The 24,006-nt window shown below is 44.7% G+C and overlaps 1 protein-coding gene across 4 annotated transcripts in view; it reads left to right on the top strand.

Moving 5' to 3' along the window:
* The first annotated feature begins 5,614 nt into the window (after positions 1-5,614).
* LOC126542595 (alpha-2-macroglobulin-like protein 1) overlaps positions 5,615-24,006 on the top strand; it is a 40,796-nt gene continuing 22,404 nt past the window's right edge. The window contains exons 1-4 of one of the 4 annotated variants that reach the window (XM_055077098.2): positions 5,615-5,635; positions 19,466-19,563; positions 21,025-21,203; positions 23,231-23,422. In XM_055077098.2, the coding sequence (XP_054933073.2) occupies positions 19,484-19,563; positions 21,025-21,203; positions 23,231-23,422 (451 nt within the window). In that variant the 5' untranslated portion in view covers positions 5,615-5,635; positions 19,466-19,483. Of the gene's footprint in view, positions 5,636-9,933; positions 10,102-18,782; positions 18,875-18,905; positions 18,923-19,465; positions 19,564-21,024; positions 21,204-23,230; positions 23,423-24,006 lie in introns of those variants that run through there. The other 3 variants (XM_055077096.2, XM_055077099.2, XM_055077097.2) reach the window with 3 other exon arrangements.

Raw genomic sequence — 24,006 nt, 5'->3', positions numbered from 1 at the left:
ACAACATTAATTCGAAGCCTGCCAGTGCGGGGCCAGTCATAGACCGATTCAGACCTTCGGACATAAAGCCTTGTACATATATTTAGTTGGCATGCATAGTATGCACATGGATTTTATGTGAAATCTCAGTTAAGAACGCCTACGCAAGCGGTTATCGTGTTTGCTCTTAAAACTACTAGTTGTTTTATTCTTCAAGACGCTTAGCATCTGTCCCATCGTAACTGCGAATACTGCATTCGTATTATTGATCGTAGGGGAATTGCAGTTTCTAATGCATAGTGGTTTGAATGCAGCATGATTTGAGCCTTACTGAGACCTTATGATACATTTTATTTTACACCAAGCGCACTCTTACTTATTTAGCATATGTGTATAAATCAAATGGGCAATTTTTTCAGGAATCCTACACAGCTACTGAAGATCATCGAACTGTTTTGAAAGGATGCATCTTAAGTAAGGATTTTTTTCTTTCTCGACAATAATGTTCATGTTCTCGGTATACTATCCGGCGTCGTCGCATGCTTGGCGTCTGTTATAGCTTCGCTCATAGCAATAACGTGCATTGGAGTTGGTCTACGCAGACGCTTACTTATAACTCAAGGCAATGGCTTGGAAAAGACTAACGTAAAAAGCAAGCTTGGCTTCGCTAAGAGAGGCACATTTTCTGGACTGGCCTGCCTTCACCTGAAACACGAGAGTCTTTGGCTTCGCCATGTTCTAAAGCTCAAGCATAAAGAAGGTAATGTTATAAAGTCCACAAACATGAAAGCAATTCCTTATTGAGTATAATAAAGCCTTTTATCACCAAAATTTTCGGTGAGCCTTCTAAGTCCCTTGTTACACTGGAAAATTTCCTGTCGTGTGCAGAGAATGACTTACCCTGGCATATTTAATTGTCTGCCAGAAGGGGGGAATTTTATTCCTTAGTATACGGAGTCATTTCGCGCAGCTGATTCATTTTCGAATTGCAACCATATGCGCCATTCGCTAATATTTACTAAAACGATACAAAGCAAATCTAGCACCTCGGCCATAACAAGACACAGTGGAGCCAACTATCATTTTTTTTTTTTTTTGCTACACTAGGGCACCTTTTCAATCGCAATATTTTTCAAGTAAAAAGTGAGATGATATGATGCGGCTAAGTGACAAGGAAACTTACACAAATTACGAAGGAATACAGCAAGGGAAGAGTTGGCCATAAGGTCCACAAACAAAGCAGAAGTATTCATGCAATTTGCAGAACTACAGTTAAGTGCAGTAAAACTATTCAAAGGTTAAAAAGCTCTACATGCGAACACGAGTTCTTCATGTAAAAGAAGAATAAAACTGCTCTGAGTACACTTGTGGTATCAAGGACTTCCCTTTTTCTTTTCAGCCACGTGCTAGGGTACCCTTGTCCTGTTGAACTGGGTCGTGCATACTTTTCGTTTACAGTAGTTCTGAGCATGATCGCAACAGATAGTACGCGTAATAAACTTTATATATACTCGTGCCTTATTCTTGCTACATATAAGCTCAATGTTATCCTTTATTTTGCTATGCTTTCTACTGTTCACACAGGCTTTATTGGCAGTAACCTTATTGGCAGTATTGCCTGGATATGATCAGTGTATTTATACATTTACTCCGGTTCTCATACACTGGTATTATACTACACGCGCACCTTCTGCTTTGTCACGGGGCCAATGCTTTGCTGATTGGTTCCTTGATCTATTTTCCTGTTTCTAAATACAATAATAATCAACCAACCAATATTTATTACACTCCCGTCCAACAAGCAGTTAGGGCTTCGTTCTGGAAAGCCGTTATTATGATGCGTTTGTACAGTGCGCGAAAAATGATAATGAAAAATATGACATATGTTGAATAAATAAGTGTCACAAATAACAACACGGAATACCGCAATTCAACCACAGCAGTAGGTACACAGGTTTGAGTATGCAGGCATTCAGTTTACAAGGCGCACATTTCAAGACAGATTACGCATACACAATGTCGCGTGTATGCCGGGTGCCCAAGATTAAGCTGTATGTTATTTTTTTTTTAAATTAGGCACTGGGAGGCACGCTAAGACCGCCTGTGTAAATAAGTTACGATGCCAGGGGTACACAAAGCGAGATGATATTTATCGCTGTCAACAGCCCAACTAACTAAAATTGAATAATTAATTTTTTGTTGACTGCAGTAAATGGGTATATTTGTATTGAAAAGTTAGAGACAGTCCTGTTTCTACACAGTATCAGTTGGAAGAAATTTTCTAGCGTGTCAGTGCTTCGAGATATCAGACTCCAAATTTTAATTGTCGTTCGCGTCATTACGCATGCAACAGAGTCAGGATCGGCGCAAAGCTCCTCCCTGATGTGACGCGGCTGTTGCGCAGGCGTTTAGTTTGACAACGGGGTGGGGGCATTGGCAAAGATGATAACTGTCCCACATCACCTCTCGGCTGGTGAAATAAAAAATCGAAGAACCCGGAGTCGCTGTTGTGACACGCAACCGCGCAGCCGGTAGCGATGGCCGTGCCGAGATAATTGCGCAAGCGGAGAAGCCGGAGGGCAGTGCGCTTGCGTAACGGTGACTAGACGGGCGGGCATTGTCCTTTCCTGGGCTATGTATACAAAGAGACTGCTGATTTCCAAGTACTGTAAGCTTTATTGAAATGAAGAGAAACAACTGCACGGCACACCGAGCTGTCATATCTTGGTTTTGCCAGCCGAGAGGGGAAGGGGAACAGTTATCATCTTTGCCTCTGCATCCGCCCTGTTGTCAGACTAAACGCCAGACGCAACAGCCGCGTCACATCAGAGAGAAGCTTCGCACCGATTCTCACTCTCTTGCATGCGTAATCGTGCGAACGACAATTAAAATTTGGAGTCTGATATCTCGGAGGACAGACATGCTAGAGGAATCCTCCCAACTGATACTGTGTAGAAACAGCACTGTCTCTAACTTTTCAATACAAATATACCCATTTAGTTGCAGTCACCAAAAAATTAATTATTCAATTTTAGTTAGCTGGGCTGTTGACAGCGATAATTATCATCTCGCTTTGTGTACCCCTGGCATCGTAACTTATTTACACAGGTGGCCTTAGCGTGCCTCCCAGCGCCTAAATTTAAGAAAACCATAAAACCTAATTTTGAACACCGGGCATAAAGATATGTTCACAGGCTGGCGCCATCTAAATGAATATTGGTTATCTTTTGGAAAGAAAAGGATGGTGGATTTTCAAAGATGTTGACCTTGAAGCGTGTTAGCACGTGTCGGAGTAAGACATACTTGCGACATTACGCATTGCGCGTCCTCTGCCTAATTTTTGGGGGTCACTCTAACGCGAAGTTCATAAATGAGTTTTGAGCAACATGTACTTCCGTGTACAAAGTTGTAAAGATATGTAAGGTTTGTTTGAACACGTCTCGATGTGAATGTGAATTTGGCACCTATGTCCTTAGGTTTGGAGATAGAATTGTCAGCCTCGGAAGAAATACAGTAGGAGTAGATTGATAAAAACATTTATTACGCCTCCCCAATATGCTGTCCCCATTCATATTCAAGTGGTGGTCCATGCAACTGAGGCGTATTACACCAATGAACGACAGACGGTTGTGTATCATTTGGGTAAAGGGTTGGCGTATCTGATATCTTGAAACATCTAACAGATAGCGTGTATGTACCTGAGAGCTCGTGCCTTGACAGCCTTAACGTGGAAAGGGATAGCGAGTGTCGCGAAAAAAGGACGCCAACCAACATCCCTGATCTCGCTCACACAAGCCAAAGCAATGTCTTCGATGTTGCACGCAAATAAAAGGTAATGTTTTTTTTTCTATTTCATTATTTTTGTGTTTGTTCGGTAGTATCTTTGTTTTTGCTCTAGCATTCGTTCACTCCACAGCAGTAATTATTGCGACGGCGTCTTCCCGCAAAAGATCACATCGGCGAACACAGTTTGCTGACTGAAATATTTTGATAACATGCGCGTATAGGAGAAAAGAAGGGTGTTTGACTACCGTGCATCGATCATTGAAAAATGTTGAAAATAGTGAAGTTGGGAGAACTGAATCTTGGGGAACACCAAATGTTTCCGCGTAAGTTGTGCATTGACGAGAACAAAACAACCTTTGACGCTCAAGCACCTTTTAAGCATATATGCTGCAAACACTTTAGCAAGCATATAGTTCCACCTTACTCGTACTTTTCTGGTTTACCAATCATAGTTCTCAGTTAGCAATGACGTCTTCTCATCTAGCTCTAAAATACCGCTCCGAAGCTTTATGTCACAAAAGTTGGTTCAAAACCATGTGTAATTTTACTTTGTGAAAGGAGCATAAGATGACTTGCTAACTGGATGCAACAGCAATATAACCCCTAGAGCCCTTCCATTTATCGTAGAACGTAGGAAGTTCAGCACAAGATAGACAACCAGCAACCAGCAGCGCATGAGGAGTTTACTCCGCTTTCATTACCTGTTTAAGAACAGACATAACCACTGGACGTTAGCAGTGCCCAGAAGACCCCCTGTGGTGCACTAAACCTGGCTTACCAACGGGGAACTGGATTCGGGAGTAGCTAAGGTATTTAATTTCGATCTTCCGCACGCACGCCCACCAGACCAACCTCCTGCCTTCCTACTACCTTTCGTTTTCCCATATTTGTATTTTTGGGCTCTACGAAGGTCCGTGTATCAGCGTCACGGTGGCATTTCGTTTAGTTATTTTCTAAACGTTTCGTGTTAGCTACATCACTGCACTAAACGCCACGAAGCAGCCTGGCTATCAGACTAACTCGAGAAGGAGAAACCCAGAGACCGGCTCTATAAGATGAATTAGAAGCAGCCCGGACCACTACTATCGAGAAGGCAGGGCGCGGTGACATTTCGCGCGAGGGTTGAAGGCCACGCCGTACCCACTGGAAACGCAGCGCCACGTCTTTTTCGGGTTCGATGCCACGAAACGTCGCAGACGCCAGACGTAGAATACTAAACAGCGACCTCACTTTTGCTGCTGTGTCGCACCCCATAACATTTATTCCTGGGCGGCTTCTTTGCACGAAGGAGAAACTCGGACAAGCCTCTTTCTCCCTCTCAGCGTCTTTTTCTTTTTGTATATTTCTTCTTTTGCCTAGCATTTCCCCTCAGCTTCACGCTCGCCCCTGGTCTCGCAAGCAGGGTTTTAATCCTTTCGATAAGCAACCATTTCTGATTCCAGTGGCTCTTCCTCGCTCCTGGCTTCTCCGCCGAGCCACCCTGTGGTGTTATGCCGGCTGAAAGAAACAGCGGTGGCCGCCACTGAAGAATGGTCTCTTCTTGCAGCTATCTCAGCCTGACAACTGGGCGCGACTGAAAGAAGTCGTCTAGAAAGCGCCGACTGTTTCGTCCTCCCCTGGAGCGTGTTTTGCCTCGGTTATGTCACAGACGAAAGGGCGACCGTCGTCTGGCACCGAGCCTTTCCCTTTCACCGCCACCCCCCTCCTCGCTGGCCATCCCACCACCTGCGCCACGACCACCAGTCGGACGTCCCTCTCGACGACAGGAGTCGGTACACTTGCGACGACGCCTGCCTCCGAGAAAGAAGTCCGCGTCGCATGATAGGCACGGGCCAGCTGTTTGCAGACACGGGCCGCGGAGCAAGTACAGGTAATTTTGGCACCGCGAGAAATTCTTGCGTACACCATTGTGTAAGGAGCGAACAAACTACCATAACGGCAAATAGCTACTTGTCGGCTTCGAGACGAGGCTCTTATCTGCCGAGCACTTTAGCAAATGCACTTAACTGTTGCAACGGAGGCACGAAAGTTTAGTCATGTTTCCACCAGCAGCTTGCCGTCGTCTGAGCCTCCCCCCCCCCCCTTCCCTGTAAGCACATCCACCCTCTTTTCGGGCGTGTCAATCAAACATGCAACTGAGAGCCTAAAATTTGAATCCATTGCACAAATCTTGAAGCTTGCTGCTTGTGAATCGGCTTCTTGGCCAGGCGCATATGTGTTTGTTTTGTTTTTGTTTTTGTTTAAATTTTTGCTAGCAGCTTATTAAGTTGGAATAAACTCCAACTGTTTTCTTACCTCAATATGAATTACTCTGAATTATCAGTGCGTTCCCGCCTTCTTGGCTTAGCTGAAACGGCATAGCGGTAGGGGAGTGAGTAAAGACTTTATTTGAAAGCAAGGTATTGACGGATGAACTTGCTGTTAGGCAGCCACGAGCCCGTGGGCCCGGGCGGTAATAAGCACGAGACCGCGGTACCAAATCCCGGCCGCCGCGTCCTCATTTCGATGGTGGTGAAATGCGAAAACGGCCTAGTGCAGATCATGGTGTCCACGTTAAAAAACCCTTGGGGGTCAAAATTTCTGGAGTCTCCCACTACTGCTTGTCTTGTGATCATATTGTAGTTTTGGCACGTAAAGCACCAGAATTTAATTTAACTCTTGAAAAGAAAAAAAAAACTCCACTGCTGACATGCGCGACTCCTTTTCACATCTTACCTGAACTGAGATCAAAGTCAAGCGTACTTTCTAGCTGTGATTAGAAGTTGCAGCGCATAAAGTCAGGACATGATTTTCTTAAGCGTGAAAAAATATCTTTGTGCGGTCGTACACCAAGCGATCGGACTGAATGTGGTCGATAACCAATGTACTGAGTGGCCAGCATAAGAGAGCAGGGAAACCCAACCAGCCTTTCCTGTTTGTCTGCAAAGACGTAGAAATCAGCACGCGGAAGATTACGTTGATATTGCAGTCTTCCTAGACAGAGCTGAGTGGCAGAAGTGATGGGGAAAGCGCCACACGTGTTGACTGATACGGAAGCATAGCTTCTTCTTTACATTGTCTTTCTTGTTTTCCTTATCTTGTAGAGTATTTGTCGGTGGTTTGAAGCGCCAACAACCCAATTTATCGACTGCGAACCTGGTGCTGCGTCTATAAATTGACGAATGATCATAAAAATTTTTTCTACTCAAATACGTGCGAAGGGCACCGAAACGCAAGCAAGGCAGGCAGACAATTTGATCTATTGATTAGGAAGTAAATATCAATGAATCGTGCCTTGTCATCTGACGCAGGACAGGAGTATCTTCCGGATTTCAGGGAGACACTTTGGTCGCGTATTGCACGTTGATTGCTAATTACGATAATTAAGATCTAAATACTTAGCATCTTGCCGAATATGCTAATTACAGCTGCTATGTAGAAAATATTGTCGTTGCGAATTTGATGCTTCGAAGCCGTAGCAGATATGGCGAGAAAACACACATACGCACACACAAACACACACACACACACAAAAGCCAGAAAAGTGCCTCTGCAAGATGTGTTATATTGTAGAGCCATTAGCACATATCATCCCAGCTTGAAAAACTTAAAATACATTTTCATATCTATAAAATATATTTGCACCACTTAACGTTTTACTCCCGAGGCACAGACATTCACTATAAGGGCATATTTCAGATCGGTCATAATGTATGGTGATGCAGTTACAAGTTAGATTCAGCACAGCGGCGTCAATGTTAAAGAAAAGAAAATATAACTCTATGTCAAGGTCTCGGAACCGCGTCCGCCGCGGGTGCCCAGACCCACTAAAATGATGCCGGACTCAAATCTTATTGATTGGAAAATGAAGTTTACGCTCTCTCTCTCCATGTTTGCATAATCTCTCATTACCCTGACTGCACTGCCACTACAGCATTCATAAGGATATTCTCGAAATCATTTTGTTCCCTGCTCCTCAATCATTCTCCATCATCTACAGGATAAAGGCACGCCCGGACAAGCAAGTCCTTCTTATTGTTAGAATTGTGTTGCGGCTGCTGCGCGTGTCGGTACTTCAGTGCGCGAACAGTGAAAATCTTTTTTCCAAGCCAGCAGTGCACGTTGCACAATTGCAGAAAGTACGCACATTCAGATACATTCCTGTCAGCATCCTCACACAGCACCCTGTAGTCTCCTTATAGCACTAGGCAGTTTTACATTAATTCGTAGGCAGACAATTGAATTTTCGTTTGGTTTAGTCAACTAAATGGGAATGCATTGTTAATAGAGTGAGGTAACCCATTGTTAGATTTAGTTAAACGCCACTTTCCTTTGCTGCGCAGTGGCCTATCGGCGACCTTGTAGTAGAATGCTCGTGATCCATTTTTTCCTCGTCGAGGGCTTTTTGTGCGTGGATGAAAGCTTATGGATCCCACCCTCGTCTGAAAAAAAAGCAGTCATGTTGGAACACAAATATGTGTATCATACAAAATTAAAGTGAGTCAAATCAAGGTGAGGGTTCTTCTACCCCATGCAATTCAAATAACATAAATAAAATTATTCCTGCTTGCAACAGTATATACTGTTAAATGAACCATGTGAATAAAGTGGAATGAGACAAATGTCAGAATTCGTTTCTTGCTATATGAACTTAGTTATATGTACACAGAGAAAGAGAAAGACGTGATAAGGGTTATTGCAAGTAAGCTCTCCAAGCCTAACCTAATCGGCAATCCTGCATTGATGAAAGGGAGAATATAACCATAGATAGCATGACCAGCGCGGCAGCCTAAGCAAAGGCGGGACTCAATAATCGTTGCATAAGAAGGAAAAGCTAAGGAAATACTGAAATACGGCTCTACTTACGACAAGCCCCATTGTCGAAACGAGCGCGCCAGCATGGCTTCTTGCTCAGCCACGGTGGATCACTCTTTCGGCTATAAATGTTGATTATGTGGCGGAAGACATGATGGCTTATCTTGGTTCAAAACGATGAAATTTCGTTCCCAATACCTGGGCCTCAATAAACTGAGATAGGCTGATGGCCTCTTATCATGTCTTCAACCTCTTCGGAATCATGACCATCTGATGCTTGAGACTTAGTTCAAGACATGCAAAGAGCGTGAAAGCTAAAGGACAACATTGTAGGAATGTAAATATGTAAAATTTATTAGTGGATTTCATACGCCTTTGTAGAACAAGCAGCGTATGTTTAAATGCCGGCCGCATCTTTTCCATGTTACTAACAGCGGCTAAGAAGAAGGAACACAGAATAACCTAAAGACTGCCGTGCACTCTTTCAGCACGTGGGTTCTTAGCCCTTCTTTAAACATGACTGTGAACGATGAGTTTAATTTTTACGTCCTGACACTACCGTGTGAAAAAGAGATTTCCCACTGCAGCCAGAAATAGACGTGGACGGGGAAGCGTCAAGGATTTCTGCGAGTACGCCGCTTCCATCCGGCCTTTCACCATGTGGTTATCGTTGATGGAATCGAACTATCCTCCGTTGTCCTCCGTAACGTAAGCGAAACCTGTTGAGTTGTACCTTGCGTTCTCTGTTTGTTTTTCATTTTTCTGCAGGAAACCATCCGTTGTTTATGTAGCTAACCGGGTGCTAGCACTTCAAGCGATGCCAAACAAATAAAAAAAGCAATGCGTGAATCGTGTCCGGAGCTCTCACTTTGCGCACGTGTAGCTGTTTTGAAGGCACCGAAGGCCTCGAGAAACTAGTGTCACAAGCAGCCACCCATCGGAAATCGCCCTCTAACCGCTGCCGTCTCTTCGTTTCATAGTCTCTTTCTTTTTTTACTCTTGCCTCCGAGTTTCCATACCTGCCTATGACGTCTCTACGCTGTTTCTGCTTCTCTATTGCTCGCTCCGTGTCCCAACGACCGCTCGCTCCATCAAGGCCCCCGTGGCGGCACTTTCACGGATACGCGTAATGTGTGCGCTGTCTGCGGCGAGTCGAAAGATACGAGCAAAACAAAACGAGTAAAATCACGAACGGTAGGCAGAAAAAGAAAGGAGGCAGCAGCTCATCCTCTCTGAAGCAGGGACTCGAATTTTATCTTTATTTACTCCTTCTTCCCTCGGTTTCCGCAGGACGCTCGCTCGCGTCGGATTGGTCGCGCGGCCAGCGCCGGTAGACGTGCGAAGGCGTTGAAAAAGCTCCCGCGCCCCTCGCTTTTGTTCAGGTTCGAACCGTCCGTCCCTTGTCGAGTCCGGCGCGCACGTGCAGCCAGGCGTGCTACGATTCGCGCTCACGTGAGCACAGCGGGGTTGCGTATACCAAGCTCTTGTGACGACGCCCAGCCAATCCTTCGGTATCAGCTCTATCAGCTCCTGCCAAGAACGGTCCGTATGCGGCTGCAAATATTTATTTGTTTTTGCTGAACTTTTTCTTCACACCGTCTCAAGGTCGCGCACGATGACTGTGTCGTTTGCGAGTGCCGTGATGCCCGAGCGTGCAGAAACAAATTCGCCATCCTTCTCAACGTCACATCCTATCGAGATATAAGGTGGCGTTTTTCATTTAGGACGTGTTTTAGAACGATTTAATTAAGCGCATACCTCACTTCCTGTGTTAATCCTAGCTATCTGTGAGAATAGCTTTCTTAACACTTGTCGCTGTTCCATTTAAAAAAGGCGCACATTATCGAATGTTTGTGCAAATGAAAACTTGAAATTGGCCGCGATGCCTACCTTTAATCGTTCAAACTGTTCTAAACACCAAAACAACTGTACGTTCTCGTTTCTCCTTAAACTTTACTATTCATGAAGACAAAGAAGCCCTCTTTTAACCAGTCTACCTTAACGTACACATCTGGCAAACGAAATTTCCCGTAGTTTCAATCCTGACGTCGACGTCATTCTCGGGTTCTTCTTTTCTTTTTCGGCGTCCCTTGCAAAGCGCTGTCGCTGCCGTACCCTTTTGGTTGCCGCTGATGCAACCATTTAGCACGTAGTGTTTTCTAGTTCACCAACTTGAGCTACAAGTTGTCATCATTAAACGGTTGGCCCACTACCTGGTTTGGTCAAACTTTGGTATCGCTGCCTCACGCCTGGCGCATCGTTCAAAGTCAACAGTCACACAAAGCATTTTCCGACAGCTAACGACCATAATTTCAATCATTATGAGCAATTAAGGCAATATTTCGCCCCGACTGTTCTCTTCAAGAGGTGACTGTACTGTAAGCGCTGCAAATGATGCTTGTGCTGGATGGCTAATTTTCATATAAGCACTTAAATAATTTGTTTGCTTTTATGACGTCTAGTTTATTTCCTTTTTTCGAGTGTGTTAATTACGTAACCATGCACTGGCTTCATTACGGTTATCCTTGTTATTTTGGAAGCCACTGTCAATGACCATATTACATGTGGACTGTTCAGTACTTCCGCTTCGAATGTACAATATTAGTAGCTCATATGCCGAAATTTCAGCCAACGGAGACAAGGTACCAGGCACAGATGTCGACGTCGACCTTAATTTTACCTCTGTGGTGTTTTAGTGCCTATACCTATCGATTGTTTTTCTTATATATATCAATGTACAATTTGAGATGTTGACGACAACCGGGGTTGTCGGATTTTCAATAAATTATGAATTGGCGATGATATTATAAAGTTATATTATCGCATGGCACTCGATTTCAGCGCCAACTCTTCTTCACTTTTTCGTAAATGGTCTTTTCGTTGTCGTGTCATTTGTTGCGTTTCCGGTAACAGAAATTCCTGCATAGACAGTGAAGTACGGCGTACTACCTGCCTAAATCAAATGTAGCTTCACAGTTAGTTTAACAACCTCATTCTAAGTACAAAATAGCCATCGTAAAAAGAAACTCTTTAAAACTTACTTATCGGCGAAATTAGCGGTAGCTCTAGTCTAACACACTGGGCTCAACGTGCTAAATGTGACATAAGGGCGACTATGATGGAGGCCATAGTGGAAAGCTGCGAAGGACACTCGACCACCTGGGGTCCTCTCGTAATCTCCTAGATTCCACTGGCACGGGAAATACGCGCTCGTGCAGTCTCAGAGGCCACAGTCGTCTAAAATCCTTCTAAAACATCATACGCAAGTTTTCTTTTTTTCGTCCGCTGCTACTGGATGCGGCAAGCGTGGCCTGAAATCGACCCATGACCTCTCAGTCACCAGCCCAATACCCTAGCCACCAACTCACCGTGGCGAGTAATGAACTCGAACATCATGTATCCAAAATGAAAGATCATTTGCTAAGCGTAGTGAGTCATTGCCATGTTATGGAGGTTGACGGTATGGATGAAGCGTTATTGACAGGGTTGATGCTACAGTGGGTAAGGGACGAATAGATAACGAGAAAAACAGATTTTAGTAAGAAAGAAAATAGTTATGGACACAAAATTATTGCGCACTTGAGGGTCAGTGGGTGTGCACGTTTCGGTTCGACAACCGTATATAAATATATTGACCGGCTTTGAGCAAGACCATTCGAACGCTGAAAGCGGAAGGCCTTCGCAGGCAAAAAACTATTCTTTCATCCCGTGTCCAGAGGAAATAAACTCTGCCCTCTAGTATTGTCTCTATGACAGACCCGTACAATATTTTTCGCTTGTGTTTTCCGGGCATAACGGGCACAGCTGTTGAATGAAGGTTGGAGTGAAACACGCCGTAGCAGCTAGACCCCGCCTGCATGAAATCTGCCCATCTGCCAACGAATTCTACACAAGGAAACTCGGTCGACTCTCTCTTGCACAACTGTTCGCCAACAATATTCGCACCGGACAGCACAGCAGTTGAAGCATTTAGAATCCCAACAGAAAGCGTTTGCTCGGGACAGAGCGTATGCCGGCTATATTCATTGGAAATACGAAAGTATACAAAGCGCCCCAAATGACTTGAGCCAACGTTGCAAGAAAATCCGATAGCTACTCAGGTGAGGGCTATTATTTGAAGTCACCTTCGGTAGTTCAGAGTGAATCGGGAAAAAATATGTGAACGTTTAGCTGGACGCGTTCATCAAAAGGGGATTCCCAGCCCAAAGATCCATATCTTGCTTTTGAAAATAAGGATCAACTGTTCGCACCACTCCCCTTATAGACTGATGTTTTTATACTTCCTGTTGTTGCAAACAAGCGCGGTAAACGCCTTCTTCCATTCCTGCTGACGATAATTTCTGTTCATGGACGCACACGAAAAATGCCGACCAGCGAGAGGCTAACAGCTTCGCTGTAAAACAAAGACAAGAAAACAGCTGTAATATAAACTGTTTGTTCCGGATAAGTAAAAACTGTCAATTAGATGGTACTCTGCCTGCCACGTTAGTTTATCTCCCAATCTCTCTACTACAGTTACATTTTTCGCATAATTTAAAGGTTTTTACTTAAAGTTTGGCTTAACGCAACTATTGCTAGGACATCGTTAAACGTAATGAGCGCTCAACATACTTCGGGGCTTTGGCAACTGTGAACCTAATGATGCGCAAACTCCCGCAAACAAATTTACCTTGGAAACAAAGATATATTACCACAAATGTTGGATAGATGAATCGCTGCGGATTTATTTTTATTTTTCTTGCCGTTAACACACATATAAATCCGCTTTGCTCAATACACTCTGGAAATTAAATATCAAAGGGCATGAAGCTTTTCTTTCTAAATTTCATTCGAGGTAACAATACTTCGCGCTCATGTGCCAGCCATCCATCATGTGCAATCCGCCTTAGTGAAACTTTAGCCGAAGGGAAAGCAATTTCCGTTATTTCCAAGTTCGGTGAACGGGATCTTTTGAATACAACATTCTTACTGGTTTGAGCTGCAACGACATTTTGCGTCATTAAGAAGTCTCCATACGTGCCATCATTTTGTAACTTTACGACACGGTTGCGACACACCAAGTCCCGTTAGCTTTGAGGAAAATGTAGGGGTACACGACTTGTTTCTTATAGTTCTGAGGCAATTCTACGGGCGTGCCTGGTGTTTCACGCCATTTGGCATTCCAAATTGTGTAATCGGACGTAAAGAAAAAGGGGCGCTCGCAGTAAATGCGTGACGCGGTTCACAAAAGAGCGTCGAGCGTACAGTTCACGCGTGACGCAAGATATTCGCACCTGTCTATACACAGGCTGATGACGGCGACGCATGCTGTGCCAACGCTGCGAGGCACAGGAAACGCACAGTAGCAATCGCAGCGGCGGCAGCACGCGCTGTTTTTCCGGCGCAAATTGTTGACACGTGTCGCGGCTACGTTGATCGGCCTTCGCTGCTTTCGCGGAACGCAATGCGCCTTCGCGCGCGAAGGGCGCCCGCACGAGCGTCGTGGCCGACGACGCCCAATATCGCAGACACAACACGGCGAGGAAGGCACGGACGCGCTAATCTCGGCCGCTTCAGGTGTCGGCGCGTCTCCGTGCAACGTACGGGGCGCGCCGGCGATAACTCTGTAGCCGCGCCGGCGGGCTTCCCGTTCAAGACGGTGGCAACGCCGGATATCCAGGCGCGAGCTCACAGTGCTGGGCGAAGCCACGGGGGTGCGGGGGCTGGGAATCTAAGACTACATTGGCAAGATCGGCGTCCTGTTCTGCGGGCGTATGCAAAGTGGGTCATTCGTGTTATGTTACGCAATGCCCCCGACCAGAGGAACATAAAGACCTCGATGACGTATATGGTTAACGCTCCTGCCTAGAGCGTGCGCTCGAGCGGCGTGATGGCCTGCAGATAGAGCTGATGTGAGCCTATGCGACTGGCCTGGGAGATTGTAGTACAACGAAATGTCTGACATTGTCTAAAGTGTTAGGCACCGTTTTGTAGACTTTTCGCAACCATTTCAAAACTTCATTTGTTTAGAACTGAATAGGGCATCAGCCCTATAAGACCTGCGTGAGAACACATCAGAAATGTGGCATGAGCTGTGGGTTCGCACGCCTCATGTTTAATACGTGCCACGCCTCTTTACCTGTCTCTCTCGTCGGCTTCACTAATGTGCGTAAAGAAGTTTGTGGAGTGTTGGCGTAAGGGCCTTTTCACGCTGTTTTTCTTGTCACTTAACACACCGTGTTGCATATGTAACACATAGGAGGTGTCTTTTTGCACAATGACCGCTTTCCGCTTAGCTTGATATTGTGACTCTATGTACTTTGATGCCAGAACCAAATTTTTTAAAGAAAATTGTAATATACGTATGACAAGCTTCCTTTTCTGTGTCGAAAGCACGCTGCTCAATGCGTTGTCGTAATATTCTCTACAGTTCGGCATTATGTAAATTTGACTAGCATTACACGCCTGTTCTCATCATGTTCCTTGCATGCACCGCTTTCTGCGAAGCGGCTTCTTAAGGATTCCCTTATAGCTTTTACACAACCCGCGATACACCTTGTAAGCGAAGTGGTTAGCGTTAAGATCGTTGAATGGTTGTCGGCTGTCAAATTGTGTTTACGTTGCATTGCTCACCTTATTCAAACCTAGCGAGACGCAAGACGGAGCATACGACTGGCTTTTACTCTCACAGTTACCTAATTTGCAAGCAAGCCAGACATGTGCTTAAAAGCACACGTGTCGTCATTGCCAAAGAGCTTTAAGAAGCACTTCGGCGTGTGGCAGTGGTTGACGCGAAGAAACGAATGAATGACACAGCATGTGGAAAGTGGGCGGTTGCATAGAATCCTGCGCTATTTCCGGATTATTCATGCTAGGGGGGTTACACCAGTTGGCGAAATTCGTGTCCTTTAGAATAATTTTCCTTATAAAGATGAAAACAGTACTCTGTTGGATTTGTACGTCGTCGTTAACACTGTGCTTGATTATTTTCAAGTTCAATTGCGTCTCTGCCGCTGCAGGAGAAACTTGTAAGCGCAGTTGTTCCGGCTCTCAGCCAAGATCTTGGTTTTTATTGGCTTCCCCAATTGAGACATCTAAAAAATTGAGGACTTTTATTATTATTACTAATTATGTGAAGATATTGTTACGGATATATAAACTCAAATGTACAAACTTTAAATGAAAAAGACACAAGAAAACGTTCGACCGCCTGGGATTGGCTTACCAGTACTTAAATGTGACGACTAGATACTCAGAGATTACGCACCCGACGGGTTGCGATCCACCATGGCTATAAGCGCCTGACCTCAGAACACCACAGCCAGAGAGCTGCCAAGTCGGCTGATCGTTTACGGATAGCTTTCAGACCACTTCGGTGTGTGGAAAAAAACTTCCTCTGGTCGTCCTCGTCGAAGGTCTGTCATAATGCGCATCGTCACCTTGGAACGCGAAATATTATTTGCAACTTCAACGCGATCGACTGAAACTCTGGCTCTGCGCCCAGCAAGTGGGTAATTAGTATTAGCCACAGCACGACGAGGGAGCAGTCTCATGTTTTGTTATTGGCCCCAGTGCCTAATTTAACCCACTCCTCACATTTCGCACCTGTAGTGCGCCCACAACAAAAAGCTAATTACACCCTTCTGCGGACGTTGCGGTCCTTCTTAGTATTCAGAATATTCCTACTCGCTAGCCTACAACAGGTCGTGCCAGAGGGTCTTATTATTCGTGATGATCGCCAATGTCCCATTCAACAAGTATTTCCATGTGAATCGAACAGCTTATTTTTGGCACTTGTATTGCGAGACAGAAGTCGCCGTTGCATAAATTCCCGGCGAGAAGGCGTAATTAAGGCGCAAATAACTAATTCAGGATATCTGGCCTTGAATGCATGGCAAGGATTATGAAGCTTATAGCAGAGATTTACCTAAAGATTTATTCGCGTACCAGATGGTCTTGACACGTGTTATCAAACAATGAAGGTTGGCTGGCCGTTGATATATATATATATATATATATATATATATATATATATATATATATATATAGTTTAGGAATATACCGGAGGATAACCAATTAATTAAATATGGGAATGTAATATCAGCTTCTCTCAATGAATCTCAAGAAAGTAAGCTGTATTATAATACGACGTTGTATCGGGAGCATCGGCTGATTCCCCTAATGTACCCGACAGCATTCATAGCGAGCTCATCAGCATCCTTTCCGTCAACGCTAACAAAGCGTTCACAGGGCACGACAACAAATAGGGAGGATGAACCTCTCAGCATAATTTCTGAACTGGCCATATACGACACTTTGTAGTAACGTTTACTGGTTCGACAACAATAGTCAGACAATTCCTTATTTTCACCTGACTCGTTGTTTTGAAGATGGGCTATCTATTGGCTGTTACGGTTTGTTTGCTTTCTTCTTTTTTTCCTCAGCCCATTGATTGGACGTCAGCCATGGCGAATTTCATTTTACGGTTTAAATCTCGGATTATCTCATAAACTAGAACGAACAGTTCAGCCAGAACCCCGACAACATGCGCAATACTTGTGTGGCCCATTGCTAGGCATTCCTCTATTAGAAGTTTACCACGCTAGCGACACAGCTATATTCTAGGGACACGGAGGGCCAGTAGCGTGAAAATACTCTTTGTTTCTCTTAATTTGTTTGTTTTTAGGTGCACTCATATAAAATGCGCAGAGGGGGAACGACATGAGGAAGTAAGAAACTGCCTATTAAGTTGATTCAGCTGTACAGCATGATAATTTTTATGTTTTTCGAAATTTTTAAAAATCGCCTGTTGGAGATAACATAATTCTTGTCCTTGAGCGGATTTTTTCGCAGAGGCAGACATTACTAGCATGAGAAATAAAACACATATTCAACTAATAAACAGAAACTCACTCATTTATTTTTAATTTAATTACTTTATGGCACATGTGACAATTTACGAATTGTAGCAGGTGAGCTTACAAGTCGTATTCACTTGAAGCGAAGTTCCAGGATGACACCAGTTTCGAGATATTATTTGCCAAAGTGTGCGATGAAATACATGGGTATTCCAGTTACTTCTGTGCTTCAATGCCGAAAAGTGCGTTTTCTTAAAAAAAGTAAATTGAACAACGGAGCATTTTTAGGGCGACTTTGATGGCGCATATGTCCAAACTGGCGACAGTCTGGAAATGCATTTTAAGCGGGTACGTTTTGCTAACTTGCCGGTTACGATTCGTAAATTGCAACATGCGCCGTAAAGTAAATATAGAAGAAGATAATTAGTGATATTCTGTTAATTAGGTAAGTATGTGTTCACTTTCTCGTGCAAGCAATGTCGGCCTCTTTGAATAATCCAGCCCAAGAACTAGAATTTTGTTATCTGCAACCGGCGATGTTTAAAACTTCCATAACAACTTAAAAAGTATTACCCTGTATACTATAGGGAGGGCAGTACACTGGTCATGCTTTCGACCCCTTCTGTCTCTTTCTTTCCGCCCATGTGGAGACTTTTGCATCCTAACCCCAAACGTCCCTTTCTCTTGTTTCTTAAGTGTAGTATGATCGGTATTCACGCAGCATTCTTGGAGGTAAGATCTTTCAGAAGTACTGTTGCTGCAGCCTAAGTTAGTTACGGTCACTCCTTATACTAGTAAATGTTTAGAACTCTTCGAACACCCAGATCATCAAAACCAGCGAAGTTATCTTCCGAGCTGGCTCAGTGGCTTCGGAGTTGCGCTGATAGAGCCAGGCTGCCGTCAAAACTTTCCTTTTAAATACTATTATCATTAAAGGGGCCAAAGCATATGGGAACTGAGTCTTCTTGCCCCACTGACCGTCGTCGATGACACTCCTTGACGCTCAAGCAAGGGCAGTAAGATAAAAACAGAAGCGACTGACTACACGCGCGATAAACGCATCAGTGGCGTTGCTAAACGGTGCGTGCGGGATACAGTTTCCTGGCGTGGCAGTGAACACATGCCGCGCCCGAGACCCAGTGTTTTCTCGATAAGAGGCACCGCAGCCGATCTCCCCTAACGTGCCACACGTTGTCAACCGTGGACGATCATTTACGCCGGCTTTCCCGCGTCGCCGTGCGCAGAATCGCTGATCACTGCGTGTTGCGCAGCGATGTCGCTTCTTGCAACCGGATACGGAAAGCACTACTGGGCGGTCGAAAAGCACTGAACCGTATAAAAATAGCACAGTTCCGTTGACAACCCGCCGTCGCGAACGCCCGTAGGTTACTGTTAGGATTTATGCCGCACTGTCCGCCGACTTCAGGGCCTTTGCGATCGCTACTTGCTCGGGTCGTTCACTGCTGAGACGGCACTTGGTAAGAGCAGTCCCATCGTTCGAAAGCGCGTGACAGCTAAAAGAAACCGTAAGTGAGGTACTCCGGCTTTTCTTCATTCACAGCCCTGTGGGCTAACAGCCACTCGGTGATCAACAGTTGGTTGCCGTGTGTAGCTGTTTTAAGCATTCGCAACGAGCTGTAGTTCTGTATCCTAGACACGTTCACCACTGTTTTCTTTGTTTGTCTGTAATGCTCTTGTTCCCGAAGCGTGAGAAATGTAAGGTAGTGTCGCGGCGTCTCGCATTTGGACAGTTTCGCATCCTTGCGGATAAGTGATATCCCAACGTCTTTCGAGGCGATTAAGCATGGCTGTTTGGTTCTCGTTGATTTCTATTTTTTTTTTCACCAGTTCTTTTCTATACCGCCTAGACTTCAGAAACACGTGGAGGCATAATTTTTCACAGCAATATACGTGTACTTATAAAAGGGGGCAAGAAACGATACTCTTGCCCCCTTTTTTTCTTTTTCTCGGGGTTTCCTCTGAAATCACCTTGAGGCTATGTTATTTCGCCTTGCGAGGGCTATTTTAAAGGCTTTTAATCTACGCTGTCATTTGCTTCTCTCCCGCAGGTGCCGCGAGTCGTCGCCATGGCGTCGAATTGGACGCGCCGGTTGCTGCTACTCGCAGCTGTGGTCACTCTGGGAACAACGACCACCGCCGCCTCTATGTGAGCACCTGCCAACCCCCCTCTCCTTTCTTTCTCACGTGCTTGTCTCGTCACGGACAGCGCGAAGTAAATAAAGTATGTTCTGTCGGAAGCTTGCAAACAACTTTCGCACGAACATGTAAACGCCGCTGTTATGCGTATTGAGAAGAGGTTTAGCTTGGGAGCGGCGTAAGTACAACGCAACAGCGATGTACTTTTTCTCGACCACCTCTGCACCAAATTTAAGTTTCTTGCGTTTAAAGAAAATATAAAATCTATGTTTTGAACATTTTTATTAGGCCGTCATTTTTAACTACAATTACTACATTGTTCCAAAATTAAGTACCATTTCTTCAACGCTGACTCGGTAATGTTGAAATTCTGCACACTGCACCTACTCAGCCTTCTAAAGTGACATGTTATACGCTGCTCTTAACTATGCGTACTTTTGCAAAACCCTCGTAAACATTGATATCTATATTCACAGCTTACGTCAATCTGTTGCAGATCTGTCTGCTTTAGATGATCTAATGGATGAGGTTACGGAACTACAGTATTTCTGGTTTGGAATGACGAATTTGCAATCTTCGTGCTTAATTTTGTTTAAGCTTGCACTTGTTTAGCTATCGCACTAAAAAAAATTTTCCCATCGTCCCTAGAAATGGCCTCTCTCAAATGCAACAAATTCGTTCAGATCATTTCTTCGCTGTATTCCAAAAGCATTTGTCCGTTTCACATTTGTTCACAAGTGGCTATCGGAGTGCGCATTTCCCATGCTAAATCTTCCTCTTTACAGGAAGCTCGGAGACATGGTTTTGGTGTTAAACGTGCGGCCTAGATTAGGAAAAAAAGCCTAGGGTAGTATGGGGACGTCTGCTTTCTATGTCATTTTCATCAACGCTGTTCACCGAAAATGCCTCGCATCTCTAACGTCTACAGCGCCCCGCTTCATTAATACACGTAGTGCATCGGGCGTGTTGGTGAAAACATATCCAAGGCTCTTGAATTTACCCAGACCTTTCCATGTACTGTTCCCACTTGAGTACTAAAGAAACAAAGATTGTATACAAATAGTTTATTGAGTCCCTTGTGTCTGTCCCTTCCTTTTCGTAATATGCTAAAATAAAAACGTATTTTTTTCTTCAAATCATGTTTAAGGAAGTGGTATATCGAGTCGCTACCATCCGATGTTTTTACCTTCATTCGTTCACTGCTAGCTGCTAGGCATCACTTCTTGAGGTTTGAAACTCTTGTTCCTTGCTTACTCGCGCGACCACTTTCTAGATTTAGGTGCTGCAATGTAGCGGGTCATAGGGTTAGCGTACGATGCCTTCTTTGTAATTTTCAGTTAGTTCCTTTTCAGCACGTGCATGAAGGCCCAGCAGCTGTTCGCACCTATCTTAGCATACCTGCGGGTCCTTAAGGTACACTCCCGTTAACAACCGTAACCTATCGACTTACGCATTCCTCTTCCTGGGACAGTGAATACCTCGTGACTGCGCCGGGATACTTGACACCGAATGCTGATGTCAAGCTCACAGCCGTTGTGCGAAATCCAGCTTCAGCCGGCGAACTCGTGGTGGAACTGTGGGGCACTCGTTCGGGAATCAACCAGAACAGCACAATCTTGGCCACCCAAACCTATGCCCTCGATCAAAGTGGTAAGATTCCAGATACCATGCCCCCATTTCTTTCATCGGTGTTTATACCAATCGTTTTAATTCAACCGTCAGGCAGAAGCCAGATGCTACAAGTGTTCCCGGCATCTTCAATCCTTCCCCTATGTAGCGTACGCGACTGGACGCTTCATTAATGCGTGAGCATTAGGAGTGTGATAGTGTGTGGGAAGCCGGTCACGTGGTCTATGTATCTATATCTGCTCATATATTAGACCCCCGTCAGTTGCATTTCGGACAGGTAGGATGTGCTTCGAATGAGCTCCTGCGAACTTTGCCATGGCGTGAACGCAGTATAAGTCGTACACCCGGGACCTAAGAAGTGCAATGTCACGTTAACACATCTCTCTCTCTCATTTGCCACGAACTACCCACCGAACGTTTTCACAGCGAAGCTCTTTGGGGCTATGTTCTGGCGGATCTCGTCACTGCGGACAGACCAACAATTGTTCGTACGTGGGCACGATCCCTCAGATAGTGCAATACCGGGCCTATTCGCGGCGGAGGTGCAGTTCGCCATTCAGGGGCCCACATTCGCAGCTTCGCTGGTCATCCTTATTCAAATTGGAAAGACACTGAAGTTTTCTGTCGTTGACTTCCCTGCCTTCCCGTCTGGCTATCTTCTGTGCAGAAGATCTATAGAAGCGTATTTCGCTCAATGTTTAAAGTGTAGAAAGTACGAGTATCGATCACTTACAACCACCGAGCGTACGACACGTTGCCTAAGAAAGATTAAGGAGGAGAGGCTAGTCGAATGGCACTTGTAAGTACATCAGCTAGAGCAATAATCTAGCTGTTTCCAGTTTTTTATCATGATTTCAAATACGTAATCAGTATTACAGCGAGTTTCATAGTTCTTCTGTACCATGGCAATATGTAAAAGTTGGGCATTATTGCCCCCCACTGTTACCCCTAAACTGCCATAATTACGGACCACTGATTTCTCGTATTCCTCCACATCAACTGTAGAATGCTGAAAATTAGCAAGGAAATGCACGAAAAAACTATGTGCAAAATTAGAACCTGGAAAGTGGTACTTGAAATTAGCGTTGAATAACGTGATATTGAAGTTTCAGGTAAATAACACCACTCCTCGTATCGTCAGCATAAACATCGGCCATATTTCATCGAGGTCCGAACATCGCAAGCAGCAACAAGATTGTCAAACTCAAATGGGAGAAGAATCGGATTTTAACTCGTTTTACGATTTAAAACCCAGCCGTAGTGACCTGAAAACGCGACAATTCCATGTTTCTTCTCTTGCTTCGTCACCTCTCGGGCAACCAGGCTTATTTCCAGGAAGCAGCTTGTCTGAAGTCCTTGCCTTATCGGCAACTGAGAGCGCACGCACTGCGTTAGCCGCGAGCTCTGGCTTCTGACAGTCACCTTGACCACTTTGAATTGAAAATGGATAAAATCGCGTTTAAATTCAGCTTTGTCTTTGTCATAGCATTGAAGCTGAACCTAACGCAAGTAAAAATAAGCAATCGGTAATTGTCGAAAGAGCACGTTTTTCGACAAGCATTTCCTCTTAAATGTTGATCTGTAATTCTATTCACTGATCACTATAGGCCTATATAGAAAAAGAATGGCAGGACAGCTACCACACAAACGTAAAACCAGTTCTAGAGACTTGCTGCCAACTTTCCCCATTGTCATCCGAGGTGCTAGTGCGTAGTCAAAGGTGGGGTACTCACCACGTGAATAAACGGATCCTTGACGTTGATCACAATATTGTAACCTGTCACCTCGCCCTGTGTTCCTGATTGAGCTGAGGATCCTCATTACCATGCGTAGCTGTTGACAAGTTTGTGTGCCGATACTCTATCGGTCGCGCCTCATTTTCGATAAATGCTTTCTTATTCGCCAAGCCATTTCTTCCATATCGTTATAGCCTAGACTCACTAGCCCATAATTTTCAATTCGTTCGTCCAGACACTTCGAGTAACCACATACGCACTAATTAGTTCGGCGTTCGAACCGTTACTCAATCCCACTGCTGTGGCTTGCAGGGACTGCCTCCGAGCTCCTGTTCCACGTTCCCGACTTGAATCCAAACGACTTCTACAACATGTACCTGGATGTTACTGGGAAGTTTGGAAGCGACCAGTTCCACAACAGGTCCTCGGTTCAACTTGAATATGTCAACAACATTAACGTAATTGTTCAGACCGACAAGCGCTTGTATCGACAAGGAAGTACAGGTACGTGTGACATCAGTCAAGTTTGTCTCCAGCAGTATTGCATGCTTCGTTCTTCGCGCTATTTAGGTTGTCATTACTGTTGAGTGAGCGATTAATCTCGCTGTTAACTTGCATTTATTACCATTTAAGCCTTTTTTCCGGGTAACTTACCGAGTTTTCTGTGCAATAACTCTCTTGCCAAGTCTTCTCACGCAGGTGTATCAATGCACAGTTGCTGTATAGTACAACATCCTGCGGGATAGCCAAAGGCCACCATACACGTAAAAAAAATGCCATGTGTACTTTCCTCACGTCTAAGATCGATTCGGTATTCTCCGACGTCGTTCCTTATTTCGTTGGATCCATATGTTGGCCCACTGTTACTCATAACGGCACGATATGTTCCCAGTACATGGATGCTGATACACACTTCAAAAGTGACTCCGACAGGTTGCCTCAACACGATGTAGTGCCGTTTACTGCAGCAAATGTAGGCATAGGCTTGCAAAAGTGAGGATATAATATTTAACCTAAATATTGGCCTGCGCATTGATGTATTTCGCGTCCATTCACCTCATTCAGCTTATCACCTCTTGATTTTTCCG

Source organism: Dermacentor andersoni, chromosome 2 (genome assembly GCF_023375885.2).
Source record: "Dermacentor andersoni chromosome 2, qqDerAnde1_hic_scaffold, whole genome shotgun sequence".
Lineage (NCBI taxonomy): Eukaryota > Metazoa > Arthropoda > Arachnida > Ixodida > Ixodidae > Dermacentor > Dermacentor andersoni.
This window is presented reverse-complemented; position numbering and strand designations above follow the sequence as displayed.